Genomic DNA, 20,439 nt, shown 5'->3' on the forward strand with positions numbered 1-20,439 from the left:
AAGTTTTCAAAGATATGTATACAAGTGTGTAAATTTAACTGGAAACATACATGAGTAACCAGTATTGATGAGTAATGAAAGCTTATGCCACTAACTGCATGAGAAAGTTGGTCCCAGACTCAAACTTAAGGAGGTAGCTGAAAATTTTTTTTAAATTTTGTAAACTTGCAATGGAATTCATCTGTTTCTACTCACTTTTCCTGTATCTTGCCAATCTATGATAGCAGACAGGTTATTTTTCTTTAAAAGCAATCTAAGTAGCATAAGTTCAATGGATTTGCTTTGTCACAAAGAACATAATAATCAAGCAATAGTTGGCATGGGAAAAATTATAAAATGGATTATTAATAATTCTTTAAATTCTTCCCCTAAAAACTGAATAAAAATGCATGTCTATCTCATACCTTCAATTACCAGGTGCTGTTCATCCTGAATTTTTAAATATTCCAATCTATGATCCTCATCATCCAGAAGAGTAAGGTAATTCTGTATAAGTGGAAATTTTTTTGTTAACTTGGTTAGTAAACTTGAAACAAATACAGAAATAAAAATAAATGATAGAAAATTTCTTTCATTTACATAATTGATGTCAAAGATACTTGGTAAATCATAGTTATTCAAAAATATTAAGAATTTAAGTGGCAAACAAGGGAAAGATAATGTACATTTCCCTAATTTTACAAACATTCTCTATGTCCCTAGTTTTGGAGAGAAGATTCAATATATACTAAACCAAAGTTTACTGAAACCCAGATTTTCTGAAGAGCTAGTAGAAAAGAAATTTTCTTTAATACCTACAATGAAATGCAGTACAATTAAACATTTTTGTTTAACCTCACACTATCTAAAGTGTTTACAAAATTAATTCCTTTAAATCTCACAACTACCCTGAGGGAGTCACTCTTATTTCTCCATCTGACTGATTTGAAAACTGACACAGAATTAAGCGATATGCTTTTAGTTACACAATTGAAAAGTAGCAGTGAGGATTTATTCCCTAGTAATGCAGCTCCACGAATTGTACCTTTAACTATAATACGATACTGCCACTTAATGGTCAACAAAGGAGGCTGCAGGAAAAGAATGCACTAGAGAATACAGAATTGTTAAAACTATAATTTATATTGAATGTATCAGGAAGAATATATAAGTAGTTATTAGCATTGCCTCTGCGAGAATGAATAATAGTGTCCAGAGGCTGGAAGGAGGACTTTTTCACTGCATACTTTGTTGGGTTTTGTTTTTTTTTTTTTGGAGATAGGGTATGGTAGGCCCTCTGTAATCCAGCCTGGCCCCTAACTCATGATCCTCACTGCCTCAGCCTCTTGGGCATCGTGAATTGTACCACCGTATCTGCCTTTAAATTTTTTTTAACATGTATAAAATAGTTTCAAACAAATCCAACAAAAAATTTACTTAGAAAAAGAGAAAGATATTTCTTATTACTTTAAAATAGAGCTGTAATCTTTACAAGACAGGACTGGCCATGATGATTAACTGTTATTATGGATCTCAGGTGACAAATATCTACATGTACACACTTCATAATTTAAAAGCTGAAGTTCTGTTTTGTTTTTGTTTTTTTTGGTACCAGGGATTGAACTCAGGTCCTTGCACATAAGAGGTAGGCAGTAGAACTAAATCCCTGGCCCTAAAAGCTGAAGTTCTGAGATCCTAGATAGAGTTTTTAGCATAATCACACAAAAACTTCATGATTTAACATTTAATCAGATTCTTCATGGCTCTGAAATGCCTCTTACCTCACTATTATATAGCCACAGGCGCATATCTTCCTCTTTGATACGCAGCCTTTGAGATAGATACTCATGAATTTCCTTGATGGTCTGCATTCTACTGAAACAGCCCGTATAGGCTAACACTCGCTTTAAAGGAGCATTTGGAGAAGGTACATTTCCTATGGTTATAATAATCACAGTAAGAAAAAAGGCAGATATATTTTCAAAAAAGCCCTCTAAGCAATGTAGACCATATTATTTAGGGAAATACTTATGAGAAATGAAAATGATAGATTTAATAATTTTATAAATGAAGCATACCATAAAACTTTAAAATGAAGAAAGAAGACCTAAGTGTTTTAAGCTCTCAACTTTGAAAACAGAACAATAATAAGAGAGGCCCAAATAACTGACAATATTTGGATACCAATAAGAGTGGGACTGCCTGGCAAACTTGAGGCCCCGAGTTTGACTCCCGATACAAAAAAAAAAAAAAAAAAAGGGAACATGCTAGCAAATGTCATTGGTACATGGCTACATGGCTGCCCTCAGCTGGATCATGACAGCACAATAAATAAAATGCAGTTTAAGAGTGGGGAAGAAAAAATAGGACTGGATTTGAATTCCACAGATAAATAGATTTACCTAATCTACTTTCTTAAAATAAACTGTCTCTGAATTATTAATCCTACTACTTTTAGTCCTTAAGTGCCCAATTACCTGGCACACTGATATACAGTTATACAGAAAAAAAATTTTTTTACTTAAAATTCCAAATAAGTTTAGATTATACATGGTCAAACAATTTAAAAATGAATCCAAGAAGCTTTCCCTGACCAAACAAATAAACATCTCCCGTTGAAAAGTGGAGGAAAAAGTCATATAGCCTGCCTGTACAATAAAACAACAGCAGAGATGACTACATTCCTGAAAAGATACAATACAAAACTGATAATGTGCTAATTTAAAAACCATTAACTATATTTTGATATGAATGTTGTCCTGTATTCGTGGGGTTAATAAGCAGGGTATTTGGAAGGAGCTACAATGGACCCTTGAGTTACAATCAGTCTGACGTACAAACAACTTGGGTCATGACCACAATTTTTATTTTTTTTTCTTTTGGTTTTTTGAGACAGGGTCTCAGTAATGTAGTTCAGACTGCTCTGGAACTCACTGTGTAGCCACAGGCTAGTCTTAAAACTCACAGTGATCCTCCTGCCCCAGCCTCCCAAGGGCTGGGATTACAGGCGTGCGCCACCACGCCCAGCCATAATTTTGATTTTTAATTTACAAACATAGTCTTGAGTTATGACCTGAATGCTGGCCACTTGTGCTTCCAGATGGTCTCAGATACAGATTCAACCCTTAAAAGAGTTTTGGAAGAAACATTACAACATCCTTTCCTGTGTGGGGTTCCTGTGTGAGAAATCCTGGGCCAGTGTCTCTCTAAGGACACTGAAATCTGCCTGGAAGAAAGTGTGGCCTAAAATTATGCAAGAGAGAGATTTTGAAGGCTGTGGAGAGGAGCCTTCAGTTGCCTGTGTAGAGGCTTCAGTTGACCAACTTGAGTTACAACCAGCCCTCACGAATGAAATGAGTTCATGTCAAGGGCCTACTGTACTTAAAAATCTTGTTGCAACTCTGTGAAACCTCAGTCTTACACAACCACTTTTGATGTTTTAATCACAGAGAAAAATCAACTTGGAACTGTTCACCGCCCCCAGGATACCATGTTCAAGTTCTTTTATACAAAATGGTACAGTATTTACATATAATCCATCTATATCCTCCCATATATTTTTAATTGTCTCTAGATTACTTATAATACCTAATGCAACACAAATGCTATATAAATAATTGTTACTCTGTTTTTTTTTTGTTTGTTTGTTTTTTTCTGGTACTGGAAACTGTACTCAGGGCCTCATGCTTGCCAGGCAGGTACTGTGCTGCTGAGGTATATCCCTGGCCATAACCTGTATTTTTTAGGGAATAATGACAGGGGAAAAAAGTATGTACATGTTCAGTACAGATACTTCTTTTCCTGAATTACTTCAAATTTGAGATTAGCTAAATTTGCGGATGAGGAATCCATGGACAAAAGAGTGAAGGAAGACTATATTAAGTCTAATTACATACTTTGAAAGAGAAGGAAAAAGGGGGTGAAAATAAAGAAATTATGAAAATCAAAGACAAGTTGTTTAAAAAGAAAATTTGCCAATATCCTGGATAATGGGAATGGGGGTCTGACTATGTTGCTCAGGCTGGCTTTGAACTCATGGCGATCCTCCTACCTCAGCCTCCAGAGTGGTAGGATTACAATGTGTATGACACTACACCAGGCTTTCTGGTTAGCTATTTAAGCAAAAACTCAGAAAAAAGCTATAGAACAAAAAAAACAAACAAACAAAACAAAAACAAAACAAAACAAAAAAGTCACTTCTTAAAAACAACAAAAACCAAGCTGGGTGCGTGGCACATGCCTGTAATTCAAGCACTCTAGGAGGGAAAGGCGAGAGGATTGCAAGTTTGAGCCCAGCCAGAGGAACTAAATGACTCAAAATTAAAGACTGTCTCAAAAAAAAAATTTTTTTTTGGTTTTTTTGAGACAGGGTCTCACTATGTAGTGAGACTGACCTGGAACTCACTATGTAGCCCAGGCTGGTCTCGAACTCACAGTGATCCTTCTGCCTCATCCTCCCAAATGCTGGGATTACAGGAGTGTGCCAACATGCCCGGCACTCTGTTTCAAAATTTAAAAATAAAGGGCTGGAGATGTAGCTCAGTGCAAAAGCCCTGGGTTCAATCCCCAGTAATATAAAATAGCAAACAACCAAAAACATTCAAAACACACTTTTATCTAATAAGTAAAATTCATTAAGGAGCCTTTAAAAATAAAATGGGCATCTCTGCCTGTGGGAAGATATATTTTATTGAGCAACCCCAAACAGAAATATAAAAAATATATAAATTAATATATAAATTAATATATCAATATAATTTCTCTAGGGTTCAAGTATACATTCCAAGTTATTTTCTACCATTCAGTAGTGATTTAGCTTTATTCCTCCCATTAACTATGCTTCTTAGTAAATATTCACCTACCAAGCGAAGTTAAGAAAAATAATGGCATTATATTTATGCATGAATGCATTATGCATGTATGCATTAAGTATGTATTCATTCATTTATCCTTCATTCATGGTACTGGAGATTAAATGCAAGGATATTCTACTACTAAGCTACATCTCCAGCTTCTTATATTTTTTTTATTTTGAGACAAGGTCTTGCTAAATTGTCCAGGCTGTCCTTGAATATTCCACTCTTTTCATCCCCCCACCTCCGTAACTGTGACTATAGGAGCATGTTACCACAATCAGTTTCCATTGCTTTTTTAGACCTTCCAAGAAGAATTCACTCACCTAAGGTAGGCTGAAAAAAATTTAAGAAAATGTTTTCAAAAAAAAAGAAAGAAAGAAAATGTTTTCCATATCCTTGTCTATAGAAAAGACTATATTTAAGTCTTTATAACTGATGGCAAGGGTTGCATATACCTATTACTTTAAAAGGAATAAAAGAGTCTAGAAAACAGGTATAATAAACCAAGTACTTGAGAAATATGAACATTATATTATGGCAGAACAAAACTCAACCATGATCAATTTTTAAATACAGCAAAGCAAATCATTTACAGCAAATCTTTATCACTGAGCAAAGGACAATCCCTAAAAGAAGAAAGAGCAAATTTCTCCAAACGTACATCAGAGGATTAGTTATAAGATTACAGCAAGAAAGCATATTTTTATAAATTCAAAATGATTAATGATTGATTTCACAGCTAATTAATTAGTGAGGAACAAAATTTCAAATTAAAAACAAATTTGGAGAATCAGAACTACCTAGGTTTAGGATTCAGAAGCATATGCAAATATACTGTCCAAATCAATCTCTTTTGTCCTATGCCACAGTTAAGAAAATTTACTTTGGTTCAAGATGATTTGTATAGCATAGCTCATTGAGTAGGCAGCCACTTACTGTACGTAATTTTGTATTTTTGAATAGCACCAACAAAATGAGGGTAATTTACCAAAGCAGCAAAAATCTAGGATCAGCACAAGCATTATAAATACTTACTAGAAGTGTAGCAATGCATTCTGTCTCTTATGTTATCTTTCAAAGATAGCCATGGAAGCAAGGCTAATACAAAGGCAATCACAGAGATTTTAAATCATGGAGATTTTATTTCACTTCTCTTTGATTTTATTGTTTTCCGCAAAGACAAAGCTTGGTTAGGTAGAGGGCACTGTTTTGCTGTGATTCTTACCAAACAATATGTAATCCGAATATAATGTTTGTTTTTTGTTTTTTTTGGTACTGGGAATCAAACTCAGGACCTTGCACTTACAAGGCAGTTGTGGTGCCACTGAGCTAAATCCCCAGCCCTGAATATGATCTTTTAAGGAAGACATAAAACTAACATTGCTCAAGGGGCCGGGGATTTAGCTCAGCAGTTCGGTGGCCTGCCTCGCAAGCGCAACAAGGACCTGAGTTAAATCCCTGGTACCACAAAAAAACAAAACAAAACTAACATTGCTTAAATTTAGATATTGATACAGAGTTAGTGGTTTATAAGTAGCCCTTGCATACTAAGGAATATAACATTGTTAACAAAACGTCTGGGACTTTGTAAATGGATGGTCTCATTATTTCTTTACAGCTAAAGAGTAACTTCAAGTAAATGCAAGAAAGCACAAAATAAGTACTGCTCATCAATAAAAAAAAAATTTGGGGGGGCCGAGGATTTAGCTCAGTGGTTTGGCCGCCTGCCTTGCAAGCACAAGGACCTCAGTTTGATCTGTTTTTTCCTTGTTCTTTTTGGGGGGCAGGATCGGCATTTTTCAAAGCAAATGTATAGCTTTAATTTTCAAAATTATATATCTGCTCTGTATTTTATGACTCTATAAAGCATTTTGAGATCTAACATGATACATCACATTTTGTGGGGAGAAAAAAAAGCCAAAGGAATGTTTGTAAATTTTAATGGAATTGAAAAGACTATTCAATGACTGATAAATTACAATTTAAGTCTGGCAACAATGAACAATAGTTTATCTCAAAGAAAGTATGTGAAACACATTTCTACTTATTTGCATAAGTTTACATACTAGAAAAAGAAAACAACCCTTTTTTCAGTTTGCTACTGGGATTTTGCCTCTACCCAGACTTGTGCATGACCACAGATTTAAGCCCCACAAATGACTTTTGATTCTGTAAAAAAGCAGATGAGAATGCAAGCTAGAATAGTGGCACCAGATTTTGAGCAACTTGGTTTTCATTTTTTCTTTATTTTAAGGAACAGATGGTATTCTTGCTGCATTCTTGTTACCTCTTGGTAAATGCTGAGGAAACATTCTCAGGCTCATCATACCCATATTCACCCAGATGTTAGATTGCTGTGTCCGAGTTGCAGGCTGCTGTCTCAGGAAGAGAAGATACCGAGGAAATAATTCCAGCTCTGGGATGTCTGTTTTGCTATTCTTGATCACCTGTTATTAGAAATGATAAAAAGCAATTGCTCTAAAAGAAAAAACAAAACTTGGCATTTTGGGCTTTTGTTTTGTTTTGTTTTTTGAGACAGGGTCTCGCTACGTAGTCTAGGCTGGTTTTGAACTATGTAGCCCAGGGCTCCTGCCTCAGCCTCCCAGGCAGTGGGATTACAGGCATGCACCACCATGCCTGGCCAAAACTTGGCATTTTAAATCCAATTTCTGAGGTTTATCTTTAAACTAAATTGTTTAACAAGTTAACCGCCTATATTTCATAAAATTACTGAAATCTCTATATGTTTAAGTTATATAAGTTTAAATACCCCTAGGCTTCCGCCCCTAAACTCATTTTCCAAAATTAGAACTCCTCGGGTATTTTCTCCCTCATTTAAAAATAACAAAATTAAATGGGGGGGGGCTTTAAATAGTATCTGTGACTTACCACTCTCACATTGTAACTCTTTCACATATTTCATGTGCTGTATATAAATGGCTTAAGTTATTAAGGACAAATTATAGAGATGGAGTTACAAGCCAAAACCTATGGAAGTATTCAGGTCATTATCATTTACATAATCTTGCTGCAGCCCAAAGTCTGGCAATTTACACTATTCCTAGTAATGAATGAGTGTATTAACTCTTACAAAATCTTACTACTGCTATCATTTAAAAGCATCTCTACTTCATTAATACACAGAAGGAGCATTGTAAATCTGCATTGAAAATAAGTTTTATTTTTTGTATTAGTAGTGAGGATAAAACTGTATTCATAAAAAATTTACTATCTTTTGATTTTTCTCTGTGATTAAAACAGCAAAAGTGGTTGTGTAAGACTGAGGTTTCACAGAGTTGCAACAAGATTTTTAAGTACAGCAGGCCCTTGACATATGAACTCAGTTCATTCGTGAGGGCTGGTTGTAACTCAAGTTGGTCAACTGAAGCCTCTGGCTCCTCTACACAGCCTTCAAAATCTCTCTCTTGCATAATTTTAGGCCATACTTTCTTCCAGGCAGATTTCAGTGTCGTTAGAGAGACACTGGCCTAGGATTTCTCACACACGAACCCCACACAGGAAAGGATGTTGTAATGTTTCTTCCAAAACTCTTTTAAGGGTTGAATCTGTATCTGGGATCATCTGGAAGCACAAGTGGCCGGCATTCAGGTTGTAACTCAAGACTGTGTTTATAAGTTAAAAATCAAAATTCTGGTCAGACCGGTTGTAATTTAAGGGTCCATAGATGCTCCTTCCAAATAACCCTGCTTATTAGTCTCACAAACCCAGGAAAACATTCATATCAAAATATAGTTAACGGTTTTTAAATTAGCACATTATCAGTTTATATTCTAACAGGACAGAATGGTTAACACTCAAAATTCCTCAAAACAGAAAATCCTACACAATTGTTAACAATCTGAGGTGGTCAGGCTTCACCTTTAAAAGTCCTCCTTGTGTACTGATATGCTACAGTATTGAAAGTTGAAAGACTCCATTTGGGAGCTTTTCAACTTGTATTTAAATAGCAAGTGATAAAAGGAGCTCTCCCTGACACTACTGTTTAAGATTACTGGAAGAAATAAAACCTGTCTGTCTTTCTTAGGTTTTGACCGCTGCAAAGCCAATTGCAACTGCTTATGATCTCACTTTAAGCAAGATTTTCGAAAAGCATAATAATTTGGCAACTACAGCTTTTAAGACTGCAGAAAAACAATTCTGCCAGCCATGTGTGGTGGCACATGTCTATAATCCCACCACTTGGGAGGCTGAAGCAGGAGGATGGTTAAAGGGCAGACTGGGCTACATAGTGAGTTCAAGGCAAGTCTGAACTTCACAGCGAGACCTGTCTCAATGAAACAATGACATAACAACAACAAAAAAAACCTCTCTGGCAGAATATTAATTGATAATCAAGTAGGTTTTATAATATATATTTTTTCCCCCAAGATTAAGGAGGGATATTTTTGTGATGAAATTACATTTTGAAGAGATTCTCATAAATATAGGCACACCCATATGTATACGTATATGTATATGTATATATATATATATATATATATGTATATATATACCTATTCATTTACATTCTAATTGTTGTGTATGAATTTGTTAACTTCATTATCTCTCTCAAAAAAAATATCTCTCAGCGAACAACAGATGCAATATAATCCCTTCATCTAAAAACTAATTAAGGTGTAATCTTTCCAGAAGGTAATAATATGTAGCAAAATATATCTTCTGATGTAGCAATTCCATTGATAGGAATTTACCTTAAAGAGATCATTACCTGTCTGGAAAGAGAATATTGAACAGAAAATTGCTTTAAACAATTTAAAGCTAGAAGTAAACACAATTTCCAACAGTAGGTGATTGGCTAGTAAACTGCAATTTATGTACAGGTGCATACGGGCATATATGAAACATTTATAAAGGAACAATATGTAATTATTAAAGATGATGATATAGACCTGAATTGATTAACCTATGAAGCTATCCACAGTATACATGTGAGATTAAAAACAGAAGATCATAATACATCATCAAGTATAATCTGATCCTCTTTCATAGTTATCCACATAAAGACATCTATGTAATAGTGGGTGCAGAGGGAATATTTGGAAGATGTACACCAAAATGTTAACAGTAATCTCTAGGTCACAAGATATAACAGGAGTTTTACTTTCTTTTTTCCCTTTATACTGCCTTTAAAATGTTATCACTGATATGTATCACATGGGTAGATAAAATAAAGTTACTTTATTTCAAAAACATTTTTTTGGTACTGGGGATCAAACTCAGGACCTTGTACTTGCAAGGCAGGCAGCGGCACTACTGAGCTAAATCCTGGGCCCAAAATAAAGTTACTTTAGCTGGGGATTTAGCTCAGTGGTGCTGCAGCCTGCCTTGCTAGTGCAAGGGCCCAAGTTTGATCCTTGGTACCAAAAACACAAAACAAAACAAAACAAAACAAAACCCCTTAAAGTGGGCTTGGTGGTGCACGCCTGTAATCCCAGCATTCTGGGAGACTGAGGCAGGAGGATAGCAACTTTGAACCCAGGGGGCGTAATTTAGAAGAACTTGTCTCAAAATAAAAACTAAAAAATAGACTGGTGATATATCTCAGTATAAAGACCCATTCACAAAAGAAGAAAAACACTCATAAAATGTTTTGAGTACTAAATAATGCATATGTTTAGCATACCATCTGATTCATAGTAAATGATTCTTAGTACATGTTAACTGTTGCTTCTATGGACATCATTTTAATTATTACATGAATATTTACAAGGCCTTCAGAAAGATGGTTTCTTACACTGACATCTGATAAATAGTTTAAGTCATAATTTTACTGAATGAAAAGATTTACTGACTTTGTAATATTTTTTCATCTCTGGATATGATGAATTCGTCTGATTCCAGGAAAAACTGCTTTAAAAATATGTAAAATATTAGCTCTAAAATTTGCTACATGAAGGTTTAAAAATTATTTCACCTTCATACTTGCATAAATTACATCTATGTGGGTGCATGTGTATGTATTTGTGTTTGGTTTGTTTGAGACAGGATCTTGTTATGTAGCCCAGGATGGGTTTGAACTCACTATGTAGCCCAGGTTGGCCTTGAACTCATGGTGATTCCTGTACCTCAGCCTCCCGGGTGGTAGGATTACAGGAGTGCACCACCACAGTCAGCTAATTATACCACATTTTTTTTTGGTTTTTTGAGACAGGGTCTCACTACATAGTTGAGACTGACCTGGAACTCACTATGTAGCTCAGGCTGGTCTCGAATTCACAGCGATCCTCCTGCCTCAGCCTCCCGAGTGCTGGGATTACAGGCATGCACCACCATAGCTGTTTTAATTATACCATTTTTAAAGTAACTTTTTTCTTTTAAAAATCTTTTTTGGTACTGGGGATCGAACTCACGCCCAAGAGTGTTTCTTGATATACCAAAGAACAAAACACCTTGTTATAAGGTATTTTACTGCACTGATAATGTAACATGCAGAGTCCAGGGTAATGATTCCTACTGTTTACTATATAAACACAATAAATGATGCTATATAGGTAACTTTTCAATATTTAATGTTATGTATTCCAAATCCTTTCAATTATTTTAGAGCATTTTATTCCAAATCACTGCTTTGAATCCCTATTATATACTGTGATCTTCTATGTGGCCCCTTCTTTAAAGATGAGCCACAAAAATCCATAAAAAGCTATGGAGAAACCAATTCCTAACTGGATGTCCATGTAATTAATGAGAACAGTGATTTCAGAAATAATTTCTAGACCACTTACTGGACTTTTTGGAAAGTTCTTTGTTTTTTTTGGTACCGGGGATTGAACTTGGGTCCTTGTACTTTCCAGGCAGGTGCAGAACCACCAAGTTAAATACCCGGCCCAAAATTCTGGATAATTTTTTTTTTTTGGTACCAGGATTGAACTCAGGACCGTGCACTTGTGAGGCAGGCGGTGGCACCACTGAGCTAAATCTCTGGCCCCCCTTTTTGTTTTTTTTTTGATACCAGGGATAGAATTCGGGTCCTTGCACTTGCGAAGCATGCGCCAGAACCACGGAGCTAAATCCCCGGCCCCTTACTGAACTTTTTGAACTGGCCTTCTGTCTTCCTTCATCTCAAGCCTAAGATCTATATTACTTTAGATGATATCATGCCCGCATTAGCTTTTTAAACAGCCTAATCTCAAAATTCCTTAATTTTATTTAGTCCAGTGACTATTTTTCTACTCCATGTTATCTACTCAATTCCACAGACATACCAATATATGGTTAGTACCTAATATAGTACTTATTAAATATTAAAATGAATGAATATGAAGGAACCAAAAACTACTTGTTCAACTACTACGTACAGTGTTTTGCATACTGTGCTATTACAGGGTAGGAAATAATTTGAGGGTAGTGAGATTCACATAGAAAAGTAATAAAAAAAAAAACCCTTCTATGACCAGTCTTTACATAATGCACTATTTACTGTACTTACTGGTCGGGGCAGTGCCAGGTTTGCTCCATACCAATGATAAAGTGCTCTCCATACAGGTTCTGGGACCATTTCATAATCTCTCCCATGGATTAGCTGTGGAGTTCGTTTTAATCGTCCTCCTTCTAGAGTTAATGATGTAGCCTTAGAAAGAATAAAATGTTAATTTTTAATACTATAGTCTCAATATTGTATTAATAAAACTCAGACATAGGAGAACAAATACATATGTCAATGTCACATGACACCTAAGAGGGTGTCCCGCCTAAATAATCCATTTAAGAAAGGGAACTTAAGATTCAAATCCAGTCTGATCTACATAGAGACTCTGTCTTGAAAGGATAAAAAGAAAGTATATTCAAGGAAAATCAGGACTGGGGTTATAGCTCAGCAGTGCAGTGCCTGCCTAGCAAGTGCAAGGCCCTGGGTTTGATTCCTGGTACTAAAAAAACAAAGCAAGATGAAAACAAGATCAGGGCAAATCATTTGGAATAGTCACTGAAGCATTTGAGAATAGTAAGACAAATTTTCACAGATTTTTTCAAATGATAAGTGCTACCATCTTGGAAAAGCATTTTCCATATGTGAAACAACATTTTCACGGTAGGTATCCTAAGAACTGAACAATAACAGTATAAGCAGGACATGGTGGTGCACACCTGTAATTCAAGCACTCAGGAGGCTCAAGGAGGAGAATCTCTGTGAGTTTGAGGACAGCCTGGACTACATGCAAGACACTGTCTCAAGAAACCAAATAGAAAAAAAAAAAAAAAAAAAAAAATCACCAGGTTAAAAAAAAAAAAAAAAAAAAAAAGATCACCAGGATTCACTACACAACTTCAATGTGAGGTTTTATTTTATTTTCCTGTGGTACTAGAGACAGAAATTAGGGTGTTGGTATGCAGTGAGTTCCATCTTTAGTCCTTTGTTTATTTTGACACAGGGTTGCTAAGATGTCCAGGTTGGGCTCAAACTTGTGGTTAGCCTGCCTGAGTGCTTAGATCAGAGGTGTGCACCACTAGGCCCAGTGTTAATGCAAGTATTAAATCACAGAATATTCTCACAGATATATACTATATAAAAAGATTTCCATCTACAACAGGTTAATTTAAATTAACCACAATGTTCTACTATGTGTTAAAATCCATACAGTGAAATTATTAGCAAGTTGGTATTGAACCATTTTACAATTAGATGTCAAATTACCTACCTTTACTGGTTCTTGAGTTACTAATGGCTGGTTATCAATAGCTCCTGGCTTCTGAGGATTAAGGTGCAATAGAATATTCCCATTGGCTCCTAGCAAACATTGGTTGTTATTGTCAGAAGTGTTATGCTGTCGAGCGAAGCATATATCTGCCCCAGGTGTACCAGAATACAAAAACCCTGTATGGGGAAAAAAGCATGTAATCTTTTATTTTTAGTTATCATACATAAATAGGCTTGAAGACATGAACTGAAATGTTCATGTATTAGGTTAATGCTATTATTCTGTTGGCAAGTTAGCATAGTTCTAGATTCTGATAAACATGCAGAAGACAAGTATAGATATATTCATTTCTGAACAATAGAAAATATAGTAGTAAGTAAAATAAAAACTTAAAAAATTGGTACCAATGAATATTTGGCTACCTTCTCTGACAATCTAATAGCTCATGGTAAGAATTTCATGACCTCTGAAAGGAAGAAATGAGGTACAGCTATGTAGCTGGGCTTTTGCATAGTCTCCCTTAGTTCTTTTACCTGCACACATATTCCAAATACTCTAGATAGACAATAGCAATAGGTAGTTTCTAAGCTAAAGAAAAGAAAATAGAATACTAAAACTACATCCATTTTGAAAAGAAGGCAAGACCTTTACAATAGGAAAATATATGCAGAAAAATGATTAATGATGACAGAGCTTCCAACTTCACAGAATTTTAAGATATTCCATCTATCTATCTATCTATCTATCTATCTATCTATCTATCTATCTATTTATTTTTTGAGACAGGGTCTCACTATGTAGTTGAGACTGACCTGGAACTCACTATGTAGCCCAGGCTGGTCTCGAACTCACAGCGATCCTCTTGCCTCAGCCTCCCGAGTGCTGGGATTACAGGATTACAGGTGCCACCAAACTCAGCTAAGATATTTCAACTCTTAACATTGGGTAAATGTCTAATCATGAATCACTTTGTAACACTCTACCTGGGTTACTGCTTAGCTTGTGGTTTACACAGTTATATAGTGAACACATACCTAACAGATCCTTACACTGGGCTAAGAAATACTCCTGTCTGGGGCTGGGGTATTGCTCAATGGTAGAGTGAGCACCTATCAGGCACAAGGCCCTGTGTTCAATCCCAAAAACCACACGAAAAAAGGAAAGAAAGGGAGAGTGAGGGAAGAAATGAGGGAGAGAGAAGAGAGGAGTATCAGAATACTTCTAGGAAGGCTGTTCCCACTAATATCAGAAAACAGCAACAGTATACTCTACAAAGAGCTCTGCAGGGAAGGCTCTGTGCCAATTTACTTACTCAACTAAAAGAAAACAGAAAATGTCAAGGAAGAAATAACAGGGTAATGCTGAGGGTCCTACTACTTTATCAACAAAATAAAGAGGTCATCTCAATTCAATTGGGTCATGGGAATAATCTTCCTCAAGAACACAGAATGACTAAGTTTTAGGTAAGAACAAAGGACAGAAGAGAATTATGGAAAGCAATGTGAATTCACGCTATTTTAATAAAAATAATCCTTAAATTCTCGCCTAAAGTATCCAGAGAATTTGATTTGAGGAGTCATATAATCCAATGAAGACATGTTATGGTTAAAGAGTTGTGGAACTGGAAAATATTAGTTTTTCAAAAATTGTCTCAATACATCTAAGTTCACTGACAAAACAGATGTGGCAGCAATATGAACAGAGGCCAGGGATTTGGCTCAGCGGTTCTGCCACCTGCCTCACAAGTGCAAGGGCCCTGGTTCAATCCCCGGTGCCAAAAAACAAAAACAAAAGCAGTATGAAGAGAGACGGCATGAGTATTGTAAATAGTAAAAACATTTTCATAGGGAAACTGATAAAATATAATATAGAAAAAAGTTTTTAATTTGGAAAGCTATTAATAATTCAAGAATCTTATAATCGATCATTTTATTTCAACTTATTTCTGTGAAGCAAAGCCTGTAGCTGAATACTCTATCCATCCCATCATTTACCAGAGTAGACTCAAGACCTAAACCCTGACTAAACCTCACGGATACCAAGTCATATTTACCACTGCCAGCAGTTTCTGAAGCTTCAGATGCAGTAGAAATGTTGTCTGAAAATTTCTCTTCTGTGGTATTCACATAACTGAAGTTGCCTCCATTTCTATCTTCACCCTGCTCCATGGAATATACTGCTGTTCCAAATGAAAATTTTCCTCCATTCAGAACAGATGATGGCTCAATTATAACAGGGTTGGCACCCTAAAATCACAGAAAGAGTAAGAAGTAAAATTTAATAATCTGATTACCAGGATAACCTTCAAAAAATGAAGTGGGGGGGGCAGCAGCAGGGATTTAGCTCAGTGGTGCCCCCACCTGCCTCGAAAGTGGAAGGTCCTGAGTTTGATCCCCAGTATCCCCACCCCGAAAATGAAGCTGGGTGTGGTGCAATCCTAGCACCCTGGGAGGCTGAGACAAAAGTTCAAGCCCAGCCTGAGCAAACTTGGTAACTTAGTGAGAATCTGTCCCATCGCAAAACAAAAAATAAAAAAGGCCTGGGAATATAACACAGTGCAAAGGTACCATAGGTTCAATCCCCTCAAAACAAAACAAAACAAAACACCACCTTTAACAATTATCTATTATTTCTCATTCTCTAATCGTCCTGGAGCTAGCTACATTTAAAAATATTTATTATGTAAATTTTAATCTCTTTAAAGGGGCAGAATGAGAAAATACACACACAGATAAAGTAGAGAGGTTGGGAGAGATTATGAAGGGCTCTGTGCCACCTAATACATTTTCTGTTGGATTTTTTTTAGCAAAACATTTATGGATTCTTTTACGATATTAAAGAATTGAATAATATTCCATTTTTAGTAAGATTATAAGGTCACTGTAGAAAAATAGAGAAAATATGGAAAGTCATCCAGACTGGGTTTGAAGCTGTAATCCTACTGCCTCACCATCCCAGAGTGCCAGGATAACACATGTGTGCCACGAAGGCTCTGGCACTCTTAATTAAAGGCATTGGAATTCCTTCAGAGCTGACTGTCAGAAGATCCACAGATTGAAAGTATCTCCCTGGTTTAAGGAACAAAGGAGAAATTAGCTAATAAAATGCTGATCAATGTCTCCCGGTATTGGTTAAAATTAGTGATGCTTTAATAGCCTTAAAGCTTCAACTATATTATTGATATGCCACGACTGGGAGTTTGTATTTTAAATACGTTGCTTAGTTAGGCTTCAGTTATTTTATAAGCAGTACCTTCAAGACCCACATTCATTGACCTTTTTTCTTTTGTTTGCCCCCTACCCCAGTACAGAGGGGCCCAGGGCCTTTGCACTAAGCTACATCACAGTCTTTTTTATTTTTTGAGACAGCATCTCACCAAGTCTCTAAATTACACAGGCTGGCCAGGCTTCAACTTGTGACCATCCTGCCTTAGCTTTCCAGAGTGCCGGGATTATAAGTGTATGCTACCATGCCTAGCTCATGAATAATTTTTTTTTTTTACTTGCAGTGCTTGCAATTGAACACAGGGCCTCACATGTTAGATGAAGTGTTCTACCACTGAGTTACATCACCAGCCCAACTGATCAGTTTTATCTAGAATAATTCACGTGAGAGTTTATGAAATGTCACTAAATTCTCTATGGGACTCCCTATCTTCTCTGCTACTGTGGGATCTTGATTTGCTGGTTAATCCTTTCAGTCCTTCTATTTACCTTCTGTCACAAATACTCTGATCTCTCTCTTTAGAACATTTACAGATACTTATTCTCATAGCACTATCCCCCTCTTTGCTTTTTTTGACTATTAAATATCAAAGGATTTATCTTCTTTTTCCTGCCTTTTGGGTCAATTTTCAGAAAAACAAATTTCTAAGTAGGGAGAGTTTCACTCATGGTCAGAGAGGCAAGGAAAAATCAGGAGACTATAAAGTCTGAAAAGCAAAGACTAGCAGTTAAGAGTATGTGGGAAGAAACCAACACGCCTATGTTTCTGAATTTACAGGAAATAATGCCTGTAATATTTCTGAACAGCTCAGATTTATAGGTATTACCGGTCAGCAAAGAGAATAATAAAAATATCATCAGGCATTAATTTGTTAGGATGAATTTTATAATTTAGTAACAGGACTATAATAGTCTTTGAGGCTACAGTCTGTCCCCAGAAATTATAGATTCTTTGCTTTAACAGGATCAATAAGTAATACCCTTTAGAACTGGAGAATATGGGCTTTTCTTCACTTCTTTCCTCATGTTCCAAACTCTCCATCTTTGGCTTTCTTTTCTATTATAGGAATTATTTTCCCTGAGTGACTTCTGCCTGAAACTGTCACTACCATTCAGGATCCTTTCTTTTTCTCCCTCCTCCTTTTTTTCTTCCTTTTCCTCTTCCTCTTCTTCTTCTTCAATATCAGGGATTAAACTCAGGACCTTTTGCTTGCTAGGCAGACATGGCACCTTTGAGCTACATCTACACTCTCCCCACCCTACCTTTTACTGTTTTCTTATTCCTTCTATTCTTGGCTTTCTGTGAAACAGCTAGCTATTCATTCAACTAATCTTATCACTATGTTCTGCCTATGTGTTGAGCAAGCCAGTCATGGTTATATGAGGCCACTGGCTCTTTTTGATTGCATTGTGTGTGTCTAACTGATCTCAAAATTTTTAATTTTTTCCTAAAATCAAGGTATTTTGTTTATTTTTTATTGATTTCTGGGCCTGAAACTATCCAAAATTACCCTAAAAGACTATGTTTTCAGGAAGATAGGTTTCTAGATGATTTTATCCATTGTGAGAAATTTCCCCCTTTTCTTACTCATCAACTTCTAAAGGGGTTTTGGGGTACTTCAATGAGAATTCTACTTAGGAAATTTTACAATTCCCCTTAGTTGTATGAATGTTAATATGTTCCAAAATATGAGCCAGGATTTATCTTTTTCTCTATTGATGATAGGCCCTCATATACATGCTAAAAGTATTAATAATCTTAAATAACTAAGAGTTATATAAATTTTATATTTTGGGAACCTGAAACACTGGTTTTGGAAAATGGAAGGCAGTATGGGAAAACAGAAAAAGTACTAAGGCAAATATTACTAGTACTAAGCTCCAGAGTTCTACACAGGATAATAAAGTAACTAACATAATGCAGTTTTAGGCAATTTTATAACCTACAAGAACATCAGAGACCTTCATTTGCAAACTTAAGACAGGTGCTTTAAAGTATATTTTAGCCAGGTGTGGTGGTGCACAACTGAAATCCCAGGACTCAGGAGACTGAGGCAGGAGGATCGTCGTAAGTTCGAGGCCAGCCTGCACTACAATAGTGAGTTCAAAGCCAGCCTGAACTACACAGCCATATCCTGTCTCAAAATTTTTTTTTTAACTTTTTAGCCCTAGTTAGTTACATGACCACTAAACAGTAAAATCTGTGCACAAAAAATAATAGCTGCTGCATTTTAACAGGGAGATAGAACATAACCACTACAATGATGATAAAAAAGATTTCACCATTCCTCCTTATTTAAATTCTTATAGGAGATTCTACATAGAATGAAAATAGGCTGCTTCAATAAAGAGGAAAAAGATTGTCAAGATATCATGAGAAAAAAAAAATCAAATATCCAAGCTGAAGTAAATCACAGAAAATTTGGGGTAAGGCATTCCAAGAAAGCATGGCTTATTCTTCCTGCTCCCTAGGTCTTTGATCTTGCCATTTAGGTATTAGGCATCTTAAGACATACAGCCTGCCCTCAAGAACAATTAGTAATTCATAGAAGCAAGTACAACATCTTGTGAAAACAGTTAACTAAAGCTAATTGATGTTTCAGGTAGGCAGACTAAGCCCAAAGTAAAATCAAATCAGTAAACATGATAAAAATCCTATTTTAAAAAATAAGGAATTTGTCAGAGTTCCCATATGTACTGGAGAAAGAACTAATCTCCACTGCTGCTTTTACAATTACTGCTATTACTACCACTGTTACTGCCTCTAACCTTAGTGAGCTAAGTACTTCACATACGTTAACTTACAGATATAACTGATCCCACTCTTCGTATGTCAGTTTAAGGTTAGAGGCAGTAATGGTAGAAGTAATTTGTTCAAGGTCATAAAAAAGTGGCAAGGGCTAGGACTCCCATATAAAGTGTCCAAGCTCACAACAATTTTTATTTAGTATGCTAGTTTCTCATACAGTGAATGTTTCCTGTATTTAGTATTTACTATGTGCCAGACACTGTCTAAAACATTTAACATGGGGCTGGGGATTTAGCTCAGTGGTGCCAACGCCTGCCTCGTAAGCACAAGGTCCCAAGTTTGATCCTGGTACCAAAAACAAAAAAACCAAAACCAACCAAACAAAAAAACCCCCTAAAACATTTAACATATATCACCTCATTTAATTCTCATGCTCTGAGAAAGGTCACTACTATTATTTTCATTTTAGAGATGGGGAAAACAAAATTCAGATAGGAGTTATCTCTTAGTTTACAATTTTTTGGGGGGGTACCGGGGCTCGAACTTACAAAATTTTTTATTCGTAATTTTTGTGATATACAATAAATACATTCATCTTAGGAACTGGCACATCTACATAGTGCATCTTGATTATTTTTCTTTCCTCTTCTCCCAGCATGTCTTCTCCTCTTTCTCAGATCCCCTTCCCATCACCACAAAGTCTACCTCCCTGTTTTCTATCATCTTTCTTTCATTTTGCTTTTTAAGTTGTTTATAGTTTGGGTTTCTCATGTAACATAAATTATGCTATATTTAACCTTCTGTATCTGATTTAGTTCAGTAGCTTGTATCCATTTTCCTAGAAATGAATCAAATTTACTCTTATGGCCGAGTAATAGTCAAACACACACCACACACACACTCACACACACAATTTTTTTTTCTTTTATTCAGTACCAGGGATCAAACTCACATTTTTTTTTTTTTTTTTTTTT

The 20,439-nt window shown here is 35.9% G+C and overlaps 1 protein-coding gene across 3 annotated transcripts in view; it reads right to left on the reverse strand.

Moving 5' to 3' along the window:
- The window catches only part of Usp32 (ubiquitin specific peptidase 32), a 128,568-nt gene that overhangs the window by 28,126 nt on the left and 80,003 nt on the right, over positions 1-20,439 (reverse strand). For 2 of the 3 annotated variants that reach the window (XM_010626765.3, XM_010626763.3), the window contains exons 12-17: positions 15,546-15,738; positions 13,493-13,668; positions 12,286-12,426; positions 7,123-7,282; positions 1,761-1,915; positions 405-486 (exon numbers count right to left, since the gene is read on the reverse strand). In XM_010626765.3, the coding sequence (XP_010625067.1) occupies positions 405-486; positions 1,761-1,915; positions 7,123-7,282; positions 12,286-12,426; positions 13,493-13,668; positions 15,546-15,738 (907 nt within the window). The remainder of the gene's footprint in view (positions 1-404; positions 487-1,760; positions 1,916-7,122; positions 7,283-12,285; positions 12,427-13,492; positions 13,669-15,545; positions 15,739-20,439) is intronic. The other variant, XM_010626764.3, reaches the window with a different exon arrangement.

This window comes from Fukomys damarensis, unplaced genomic scaffold (assembly GCF_012274545.1).
Source record: "Fukomys damarensis isolate Sample0158 unplaced genomic scaffold, DMR_v1.0_HiC HiC_scaffold_13, whole genome shotgun sequence".
In the NCBI taxonomy this organism is placed as follows: Eukaryota; Metazoa; Chordata; class Mammalia; order Rodentia; family Bathyergidae; genus Fukomys; species Fukomys damarensis.